This window comes from Penaeus chinensis, chromosome 19 (genome assembly GCF_019202785.1).
Source record: "Penaeus chinensis breed Huanghai No. 1 chromosome 19, ASM1920278v2, whole genome shotgun sequence".
Lineage (NCBI taxonomy): Eukaryota > Metazoa > Arthropoda > Malacostraca > Decapoda > Penaeidae > Penaeus > Penaeus chinensis.
In genome coordinates, this window is record NC_061837.1 from 592,384 (window position 1) to 604,553 (window position 12,170).

Sequence of the window (12,170 nt, forward strand, 5' to 3'; positions counted from 1 at the left end):
TCACAAATACGACTACATTACCAATAATATTATATTTTGTTTAAAATAAAAAAATTGTGTTTTATACTCTTGTTTTTTATTTACATATACAATATATATATATATATTAACTTGATTGACATACAAGTTGATGATAATGACTTTTCACGTTTATATCTTTATTTTATATATATATATATTATTATTATATATATATATTATTATTATATATATACATATATATTATTATTATATATATACATATATATTATCATTATAGAATAATGGTATAGATGGATTATATTAGTTCACTCCCTCCCTCCCTCTCTCAATCTTTTCCAACTATCTATAATTATACCCAACTGCTCTCCATCTTTAACATTGAATTCATTCGTTATCCAGTCTAACATCTTAGATCTTTGTCTACCTCTTGCTCTTTTTCCTGCCATTTCAGTTTCCATGATATTTTTTTCTATCCCTCCCTCTCTTCCAAGTTCATATCCAATAAAATTCCATTGCGTTAACCTGATCTTATCTATTAACCTGGTCTTATCTAGTAGCTGTCTTTTTATTTCCATCGAGTCCAAAATGTCTTCATCCGGCATCTTTGTTTTATTTATCATTTTTTTATAAAACCATATTTCTATTGCTTCAAGCCTTTTTTCCATATGTTTAGTTATCGTCCACGACTCGCATCCATACAACAATACTGGCCATATATAATGGTTCAATAAAAATATTTTATTTTCCAGGTTTAGATTATTTGTATAAAATATCTCTCTCATGTCCATAAATGCTTTTTTGGCTAAATTGATCCTGTATTTGATATCCGTATCTGATCTACCATCCGATGTTATCCAACTGCCTAAATATTTGAAATGATCCACTTGTTTAATTAGTACTCCGTTTACTGTGACACAACATTCCGGTATATGTACTTTCTTGCTAGTCGCCATCACATGGCATTTCTGGTATTTTATCTTTGATCCCACTCGCTCACTTTCCTTCGTTACAATATCCAATATTCTCTGAAGTTTTTCTTCACTGTCTGCAATCAAAACAATGTTATCTGCATATCTAAAGTTGTTATAGTTCGTCCCCTCTAAATCGACCCCCTCGCATGCCCTTATTTTATCGAGAGCTTCTTCGCTATACATGTTGAATAAATCTGGTGATAACTCACAGTCTTTCTTTATCTCTACCCAGTCATCCAATTCTCTTTGGAAATTGATGGCAACTTTTTTATCATGGTATAGGCTACTTATTAATTTACGATCTCTTCTATCGATCTCTAGTTTCTCTTGCAATTCTTTCAGTTTATCATACTTTATACAGGTGAACGGCTTCACATAGTTCATATAACATATATACAAGTCTTTTTGTTTTTCAATGGATTTTTCTATTAACATTCTCAAACAGAAAATTGCATTTCTTGTTTCTTTTTCAAATCTATATCCAAACTGTTCATCTGTGTCCCTTTTTCTAATGATTGTTCTATTCCGAGTAAATATTACTCTTAAAACGATTTTCGTTACATAACTCATTAGAATAATGACTCTGTCAACTTTATCATTTATAGTTTCAGATCTTTTGGGTAGGACCGTGAGGATAGACTCGAGTAGTTCCTCAAAAAGGACTTTCGAATCATATACATAATTAACAATATCAACAAGCTCACAATCTTTTAAAGATTGAATTGTTTCAAGAGAAACATAATCATATAGTATTTCATTTTCCATCTCTATCTTTTTTATTGCATGTTTAATCTCTTTACTCGTTATTGGCCCCTCGATCATATATCTCCTCCATGTTGGTCTTTTTATTGTATTCGCTTCTGAATAAAGACTTGTATTATATTCTGTCCACCTTTTCTTAACTTGGTTTAGCTCTATCAACATTTTGTTGTGATCATCTCTTATCTTCTCACGCTGTTCCAGATATTTTTCTCTTCTTGTTCTATACATCTTTTGAATCTTATCGTTATATACCAATTGAATATATATATATATATATCTCAGTATTTAGGAATTTTATATCTTTACCTCTTGGTAATTATACAGTTATTCAATAACCGATATATACTGATCGACAGATAATGAAAAAGGTTCACCCCCTCATTGCTATAGAACTTGTCTTTGATTTGCTTGTCATATAATATATATATATCTATATCTATATCTATTATAGTTATATGGAAATATAATAATATTTATATTAATCATACAAATGATTAGTTTCTATATTTACAATATCAGTGAATTCATCCCCAACCTACATTACAAATATATTTCTTAAATCTTTATTATGTTCATGTAATTTATATTACAAGCATATTTATTAAATCTTTATTATATTCATTTCATTTACATTACAAATATATGTTTTTAAATCTTTATTATATTCGTGTCATTTATATTAAATATATGATTTTAAATCTTTTATTATATTCGTGTCATTTATATTAAATATATGTTTTTAAATATTTTAGTGTCATTTATATTAAATATATGATTTTAAATCTTTTATTATATTCGTGTCATTTATATTAAATATATGTTTTTATATCTTTATTATATTCATGTCAATTATATTAAAAATACGTTTCTCAAATCTTTATAATATCTATTTACTTTTCATAATATGAACCCTTAGGACCATAGAGTCATATATATTCATATATTGGATATTCCAGTCATATACTGGATATTCCATTAATATTATATTATCTATTTTTATTTCTTATTATTTTTCATCTGGTATTGGTTATTGTAGAGGTCTGCAATCTGAAAAAAAGAGAAATATTAAAATTGAAAGAATAATATTTATGGTTATATTGCAATAATAATTTATATATATATATATATATATATATATATATATATATATATTATATTTTTGGCTATGTTTTCATTTTTCTTTACCTGTACTGCATTTGTGATTTCTTTAGGATTTTTATCATCACGAATTCTTACAAATCTTGGAAATCTCAAAGAAATGCCCTTTTCTGGATCAACCTATAAGTATAAAATTAAATATCACCATTAGAAATAATATTTGTTTTTTTTCTAAAATATAACAATATCTCTATTAAATAATTTTAATATTCGTTAAAACATACCAGTCCTACTGCAGCTTTGTATATAGGTGAAAGGGAAAGATCTGCACACTTAATCTCCCAAACTTTCACAGGCTTAAACCAGTGATCAGGACCAGTACCATTTTCATAACTAGAATATAATGAAGAATATATTCATATCAATTTTTTAAAAGAAATATATACTTGTTCAATTCATACCACAGTAAAAATTATTCATTAAAAAATATAAATGATACGGTCTATATAATAACCTAAATACAAACCTATAATTAGTCATTGGTTTTTCTACAATGTATTGTTGGAAAAGGGTAGAACATTCTTGTAAATTTTGTTCTGTAAAACCCGTACCAATCTGAAATGTAAAATTGATATTTCAAATATGAATTTCATACTCATTTGTATATCAATATTGAGGCTATTAAGAAAAAACAACATACCTTGCACAAAGACTGGAATTTGTCTTTAGTTTCATCATAGCAAGCTACAAGAAACTTTCCATATTGCCCAGTGCGCTTGCCTTGGCCTAAATAGCCTCCAATGACCACAACATCAATTGTATCCCCCATCTGGAATTATTACCAGTTAATTTGTATATATATATATATATATATATATATATATATATATATATATATATATATATATACATGATTAAATGACAATCGATGTAATATACAAGAACTAACAAGTTTATATATATATGAAAAAAAAAACATGAGACATACTCTATTAAGGTAGTCCTTCTTCAATTTTAACCATTTGTGTGATCGTTTTCCTATATCGTAAATAGCATTCACATCCAGAGATTTGATCATGAGACCCTCACATTTTTCTGAAAATTCACATTTATATATTAGCAATAGTGATTTTGATAATATGTTGATTTATAATATCATGTTTTCCCATGCGAATGGAATAAAGTAGATTCACCTTTAAGGGATTCCTCCATAAATTCTTCAATATCTTCTGTATTAGTGGAGTCCATATTCTTTGCAAAGATAAATCTCCCTTCTTTCTCTTTAAAATTATTTCGTAATAGAGTACGACGTATCTCGAATGACTTCTTGACCAGTGATTCGCCATTCAGATAAAGCAAATCAAAGGGAAATATACATATGTGTACTTTGAGATCCTTTTCATTAACACCCTGATAAGTAAAAAAACATATTTTTTTTTAGATTATATTCGAGTTTTATATTTGTAATATTTTATGGGATTTCTATATATGTATATATAATTGTAAAGTTAAATGTATATATTACCTTTCTCTTTCTGGTACTTAGGACTTGGAAGGGTAAGATTTGCTGGTTTTCTTTATCCCAAGCCACAACCTCCGCGTCAATGATACATGATTTAACATCTTTTCCCAATACATTTCTCAAGATGGAAATAACATCGGGATATTTGGTTGTGTTATTTTCTTGATTCCTACTATATATATTGATTGTACCATCATCCTTTAAATGGATCTGTAATATATATATATATATATATACATATATAATATAAACGAATAGATATAAATTTAATTTAAAAAAGGTGGTTATATAAAACAAACTCTAATTTATTAGAAGTAAACATATATATACCTGTGCTCTCTCCCCATCATACTTGAATTCACAAGTAAACTTGACATTCTCAAAACGCTTCAAGACTTCAGAAATTCCAGTAGTAGGATGAGCTAACATCGATTTCAATGGAATTCCAGGGGTAAGGGAGCAGTATTTGGGGAGTTCCTCAATCCCTTCGGTTAAAAGGATTGGTATGATCTTATCATATGAAGGGAATTCACTGAAAATAAGATATAATATATATATATATATATATATATATATATATATATATTAAATATGGATATTTAATATATAGTAACTTGAAAAATATTATATATTAAAATACTGTACCATATAACAACCAATGACACTTTTAAAAGTGCTAACATTTTTTTTTATATAATTAAACATTGATCACAATTCTTACTTGTAGATCGTGCTTAGTATTGTACCGTACTTTTCAAATTGTTTTTTTAACTGTTTTGAACCTATTGTTTTGCCCGCATTAATAATATTCGGTGGATATTTTTGACCTGGAGGTGTAAGGTAGTTAGCTTGGGCTATGGCCTGAAAAAAAATATTTAATATTATAAAAAAGGTTATAATATTAATGTCTAAGACTTTATAAATAATATAATATACAATATTTGGTAATGTTGACTTTGATTAAACCATAAACCCACCTGCAGAACCGACTTCTCGGCCAAACCAATGCGAAGTTTTCCATTGAGAGATCGGACAAGATAACGGGATTCGGAAGCTCGACAGGCAATATATATATCCTTTATCTTGTCAATCTTTTTACCGTGAGCCTGTATGAGGATATAGAATATATCTTGCTTCAATATTATATATATATAATATATATATATATATGTATGTATGTATATAAATGATGTTATATTTAGTTTAAAATATATAAATTTATATAACCTACATCATTGCCAGCTAGAGATGCAATTTCTTTCAGCTGGTCAAAGAGATCTTTTACTGTCAAATTTGGCATATTTGTGATTCTTTCAGTCGAATGGCATTGTTCAGCAACAATACCGAGATCACCTTTCTGTTTTCTATCTTGTTTAATCTTCTCAATACTATGTCTTGAAGCTTGGGCAATTGCTCGCATAAGAATATTTTCTCCTATACCCAGCTCGGTGCCTAAGAAAAAAGAATATACTTGTTGGATATATATATATATATATATATATATATATATATATATATATATATTCTATCAATGAATAGATCAAATATTTTATTATTTTTTTATATATTACAAACTTCAACATACCTTCAAAGGCAGGTGCTATTTTATTGAGACATAGGTAGACACAACATAATAAATCATCTGGAGACAAGACAATAACAGATCTGAAGAAATTTGCCAATGTCTCAATAATCTTCAAACGACCGTTTGTTTTTTCAATCAATTTCATAGTGTTGACTAGAGCCATATAAGGTGTCCTGAAATTGTAAATATGTAATTAAACCTCTTAAATATAACCAATAAAAGTGTGTTCATTTACGGTAATATTAAATAATTAACATTATACAAAGGATTCTTACTCTTCACCCTGCTTCCAGAAGGCATCGTTAATGGGATGATAATTGTCCTTAGAAGGATCATAATCTAGCCCAAGTTCCAGCTTGGAGTATTTTTGGGCAGGTGGTTTATTATCATTATCTGGATATCTTTCGGTCTCCTTTTCCTTTTCAATACAATCATTGTTTCGTTTCATGTTTTATATTTTATACAAATAATGAAATCAAAATATTAACTTTTATATAGATATTTATTTAGTTTCAATACTATATTTCTATATAGTCACTTATTTAGTTTCAATACTTTATAGATACTTATTTAGTTTCAATACTTTATAGATACTTATTTAGTTTCAATACTGTATAGACACTTATTTAGTTTCAATACTGTATAGACACTTATTTAGTTTCAATACTGTATAGACTATTAGTTTATACTATATTTCTATATAGATACTTATTTAGTTTCTATACTATATTTCTATATAGATACTTATTTAGTTTCAATACTATATTTCTATATAGATACTTATTTAGTTTCAATACTATATTTCTATATAGATACTTATTTAGTTTCAATACTATATTTCTATATAGATACTTGTTTAGTTTCAATACTAGTTTCAATAATAAATCTATAGAGTAGGTGAATTGTAACGGTCCTTTGATATATTTTTATATGTATATGAATATATTAAATTATATATGGATTTGGATTATGTTTTAGATGATGAATAAGATATGAATATAAATACTCTATAATATACTCATTATATTTATTATATGCCCATGGATAGTATACAATTTATATTTCATTTTTATATATATATATATATATATATATATATATATTGTTGGTATTTAATGATTATATATCGTTGGTATTTAATGAGAATTTTCTAATTTTATCTGACATTCATTACATTTGATAATACACGATGGTATGTTATATTTTTGACACATGGGACATTGAATCATAAATCTTTTACAGTCATAGATACTTGTTGGTATTTTAGGTATATCATAGTGAGAACCATGTGATGTTATTGAAGGTGTACATGTTATCGATTCCATCTGGCAAATTTTACTTTTTCTGGGTAAAGTGTTAGAATGATAATATATAGGGTTTGGTATACGATAAATACTTTTGGGTACATCGTAAGTCGTGTTAGGGGCTATTTGTCTCGGGTCCTTGTATTGTTCGGTATCCTTTGTTTTATAATAATCCTTTTTTTCAGATACCTTCTGTTCATTGGCTGATAGTAACATATAATTATTATTATTTATCTTCCTATTCATATCAATATAAACATGTTCATCAATATCGTCATATATGTGTTCTTGAATTGTATTTCGATTTATATTAGTAGATATATTATCATTCTTAATGATTCCGTTCATATAGACGTGTTCGTCATTCTTGTCGGGAATAATCATTTTAGCATCCATATTTTTATCAAGTTTTGAATACCAGTCTAGCGATTTACTTCCATGCGTAATATTAGGAAGTAAATCGCTTACATCTATATTATCATATACGGTACCTAGACAATTCCTAAATTTGTTATTGTCAATGTCAATGATACTGAAGAGTCGTTTGAGATTAAATATTTTACTTTTCGTATCCTTTTCAGGACAATAATCTATAGACATGGATTTACATAATAACAATGCACAGTTTGTTTCATTTTTCTTGTTAGTAAAACTAAGACTCATATTTTTATTTTTTGCATCAATCAAAATAGGATTATCTGTCGCCTTGGAATATTGAAGATATTTTTCTTTGGATATTAATAGTCTTGCCGCATCCTTTACTAATTGTAAATTTGTATTATTTTGTGTAAGATATTCATAAACTACAATACCGGCTGCAATCGGTAAACTAAAAAATGATAAATCATGTTTAATCAAAATATCCAAGGATAATGATAACTTACATTTTTGTATTAATCTGAGGAGTGTTTTTTTCTTTTTCAAATGTCTATCGCTATATAACTTATTAAAACAACATTTATTCCACAAAAAATCTAATATATATGTAATTGTATCACTAGAGATCTCCTTATTCTTCTTCTTGTATTTTTTATTTAGGTATTTATATTCTTCTTTGGTAATATAGTGCAGATGAAAACATTTCTTAATCATTTCATTTTCTATAGTTCTTATAGTAGCTTTATTCCAGCCTTTATTTAAAATAGCAAATGTTAATATGCTGATTGCATTTTCATGTAATAAATCATCTGTAAAGCAATTTTCATCACCTTTAGTATATGATGTTAATTTCATAACATTGCTTACAGAGTATGTTTTATTATTCTTTAAGAATAACAAATTATCATTACCTTGATTATGGATACAAGTAATGATGAGAGATATTTTATTTTTTATCATTTGTATATCTTGAGTCACATCTTTACCAAAGAATAAGATTTTATAATTGGTATCGAATATAGTGTTTGACATTTTAAATTAAGGAATAAGGTCGTGTTCCTCTTTTAATATTAGTTTAAAAAAAATAAGATTTCAAAGTCGTTTCCCTCTTAATATTATTGCTCTAAAGAACTTTAGAGGATAATTAGCAATATCTGCGATAATATCCGGTAGCCGGTTTCTATCATACGAGTCTATATATAATGTAGTGGAAAGTATATCGCGGGCCTTTAATCCTCGTCCTTGACTTTCGATGATGATTGATTTCAATGCATTATTGTATTGTGTTTTATTTTGATATGAATATTCTTTTCCACCATTATGGATATCATTGACGTTCATATCTCTGACAGTAATATTGTCATTTTTATACACTCTTCCCCTTACAATAGTATTGTTTTCACGGTTGGGTCTAATTTCAATTTTAACAGCAGGGAAGTTTAACAGGTAATCAGCTTTAGATTTACTCAATTTTACATTTATACCCTTTTCTAATAATAATCCTAATGCACAGTATAGTGTTAAACAAAGAGCCTCTTCGGATGCATGTGTTAATACTACTCCATCGTTTCCGTATGAGGATTCAATATTTCTTTCAGACAAATCGTTTCTCGATATTGGATATCCAGCTTCTGTTAGTGCATTCAATAATCCCCCCATTGATGAATAATATATATTTCCATATTCTCTCATTGTTTATATACGAGTGTTATGTTCAAATATATTTGTTTCTTCTTTTATATTCCAACTCTGGTAAAGTATATAAAAACAATTATATCATAATATACAAATATTTTATTTATCTTGATGAATGTTGTATATATATAAAACAAATATATATATATATATATATATATATATATATATATATATATATATATATACTTGTTTATTCATATACAATTTCAATTATATATGGGACATTTTTTCAAGTGAATAGTACAATATTTACAAGCAACCATATGTCTACACGGAAGATATAATATATATATATATATATATATATATATATATATATATATATATTATAACTCATACACATTTTATATATATATATATATATATATATATATATATATATATATTAGTTAATATATATAAATCAAGATGTGATAGGATTAATTATATAATATATATCTTGTCGACAAATGGGACAATACTTCAACTTATAAGTACAATATTCACAGGCAACCATATGTTTACACGGAAGATACATTATACATATATTATTAACCATACATATTTTACATATATGATCTTTCTGAATTTGTTCAAGTAAACTTTCTAGATTATTTGCTCTGGGTAGAGTTTCTTGAGATGCAAGGATTTCCATATTCTCTATATTGGGTAGAGTTTCTTGAGATGCAAGGATTTCCATGTTCTCTATATTGGGTAGAGTTTCTTGAGATGCAAGGATTTCCATATTCTCTATATTGGGTAGAGTTTCTTGAGATGCAAGGATTTCCATATTCTCTATATTGGGTAGAGTTTCTTGTTCTGTTTCAGGTGGAAAATACTCAATAATATCCAGGTCAGGTACAACAAGTGGAGGAAACTCATCAACATGTGGTTCGGGTATAACTTTTATCAGAGTTGAAGGAGGTACGATTATATATGGTTTGTCTATTCCAGATACAGGTACTGAAGATGTAGGGGTTTCACTTGTTTCACACAAATTGCTTAAAACTGATAAACCAGGAGGATATAAGCTTTCTCCCATATTGTTCACAGATGATGATGGGGACTCGATTATAGATCGAATCGACAGAATATATGCATCTTTTGTTTCATTTAATAGACGTCTAATGATGGATGGTGGATCAGGAATATTTGGATTTATCTTTTTAATATCACAAATAAATGGTTCTAACCTTAAATATGGCCAGCCGGTCTCATCAATATGTTTTTTAAGAGTACTTTTAACATCATTTATAGAATATCCCATGAATAATATACATTTGACAATATCTAATTTCATCATTATATCCATATGATCATCATATGATTTATATAATGTAGGATCATATTGATCTTGAATATTGTTAACAAATTTTTTTCCTTTCTTTAAAAGGAGATGGGTACAATTTGGATACCATTTAGCATGTTCATGCCACGGTATATCCTTTTTCTCCCAGTTACCAATAACACCCAAACAGGAAAAGCAACGAACGCGGTCACCCAAACCTTCATAATAGAATCCAGCTTCGGCAAGAGTTTGTGGTTGTGGTTTTTGGTCAAAGCATTTAGGCCAGTTATTGAAGCTCGCTAGTCTCTTTTCTGTTGTAATAAATCTCAACTCATAATGTAAATACATGTGTCTTATGATATCACCTGTGGTATCTTCCGTCTCTGGTATTTCATATATATCTCGATGTAATAGTTTTTTGAAAATGTTCTTCTTTACGATAGGAACATTACTAAATGCTTCCTCATTAATAAGAGGACAACTAGGGGATACACGTTGATGTATTTTTCTTATTATATCGCCTTTTTCAAGGTCTTTTATTTTTATTTCACAAAAGATACATTCAATATGGTCTCCTTCATAATAAAATCCATCAGCAGCTAAATCTATAGGAGATATCCAATCGATATGCCTACCGATAAATGTTTCTAATCGAAACTGCTCCCATTCTAAACCGTAACCCCGGCCAAATGCCTTATTTATCTGAGGCGGCTTAAAAAACTTTTCAATATTTTCAAAGGAATGTAGACTTTGCGCAAACAGACATTCGGGGCTTCTCTCCTTATGAATCTTTATAATATCATCTGATGTTTTGATAGTTTTCAAATCAATTGTTAAATCACAAAAAAAACACTTTATATGATTGTTAATATAATAGAATCCAGCTTTAGCCAGTAGTCTATAGTTGATGGGTAATCTGTAATATCCTTTTGTGATACATTCTTTGAATGTATTCTCTCTGTTCTGAATAAGGATTAACTCTTTATCTCTATTATTATTATTCATCATAAATATGCAGTCAAATGTATATGATAGAGGGTGACTTGTTTCTGTCGTCAAGCATAACTATTTTCATTGATATATATATATATATATATATATATATATATATATAATAGTAGTATATTATCATATACTGCTCAGCATCAAATAATATTTTATTATACGTTTATCAGAAATCGTTTACTCACAGGATATATAAAGTATCATATGTTTTTATCATAAATTTTATATAATAGTTTCAGTCTTTAGGTATGTATATATATATATATATATATATATATATATATATATATATATATATGATTCAAACAATGATAACTTTGGATATATATTGGATATGTTCTTGACAAATGGGACATTTACCTAAGGCAAAAATACAATGATCACAAGCAACCATATGTCTACATGGGACATTTATTATACATATACTATTAATCTTACACCTTTTACATATCTCGGTGGCATTTTTTATTTGGGGTAAAGTTTCTTGAGATGATAAAGTTTCCATATTCTCTTCTGCATTGGGTAAAGTTTCTTGAGATGATAAAGTTTCCATATTTTCTGCATTGGGTAAAGTTTCTAGAGATGCAAGGATTTCCAT

The 12,170-nt window shown here is 27.5% G+C and overlaps 1 protein-coding gene across 1 annotated transcript; it reads right to left on the bottom strand.

The window, feature by feature from the left end:
* Positions 1-2,711: 2,711 nt before the first annotated feature.
* LOC125035206 (DNA ligase 1-like) lies at positions 2,712-9,261 on the bottom strand. The gene is made up of 15 exons (XM_047627448.1): positions 8,989-9,261; positions 6,196-6,275; positions 5,921-6,093; positions 5,567-5,787; positions 5,313-5,441; positions 5,057-5,196; positions 4,666-4,867; positions 4,339-4,545; positions 4,007-4,223; positions 3,802-3,908; positions 3,514-3,642; positions 3,340-3,428; positions 3,098-3,206; positions 2,901-2,993; positions 2,712-2,762 (listed from the first exon to the last, which is right to left on the bottom strand). The coding sequence occupies exons 1-15, from the start codon at positions 9,259-9,261 to the stop codon at positions 2,712-2,714; spliced, it is 2,220 nt and encodes a 739-aa protein (XP_047483404.1).
* Positions 9,262-12,170: the final 2,909 nt, after the last annotated feature.

Excerpts from the sequence above, each read along its gene's own strand:
- LOC125035206 (XM_047627448.1), bottom strand. The coding sequence starts at position 9,261 with ATGGGGGGATTATTGAATGCACTAACAGAAGCTGGATATCCAATATCG. Across the intron at positions 4,868-5,056 it reads ATACTAAGCACGATCTACAA|TGAATTCCCTTCATATGATA; the intron begins GTAAGAATTGTG and ends TCTTATTTTCAG. Across the intron at positions 3,207-3,339 it reads AAACCAATGACTAATTATAG|TTATGAAAATGGTACTGGTC; the intron begins GTTTGTATTTAG and ends ATTATATTCTAG.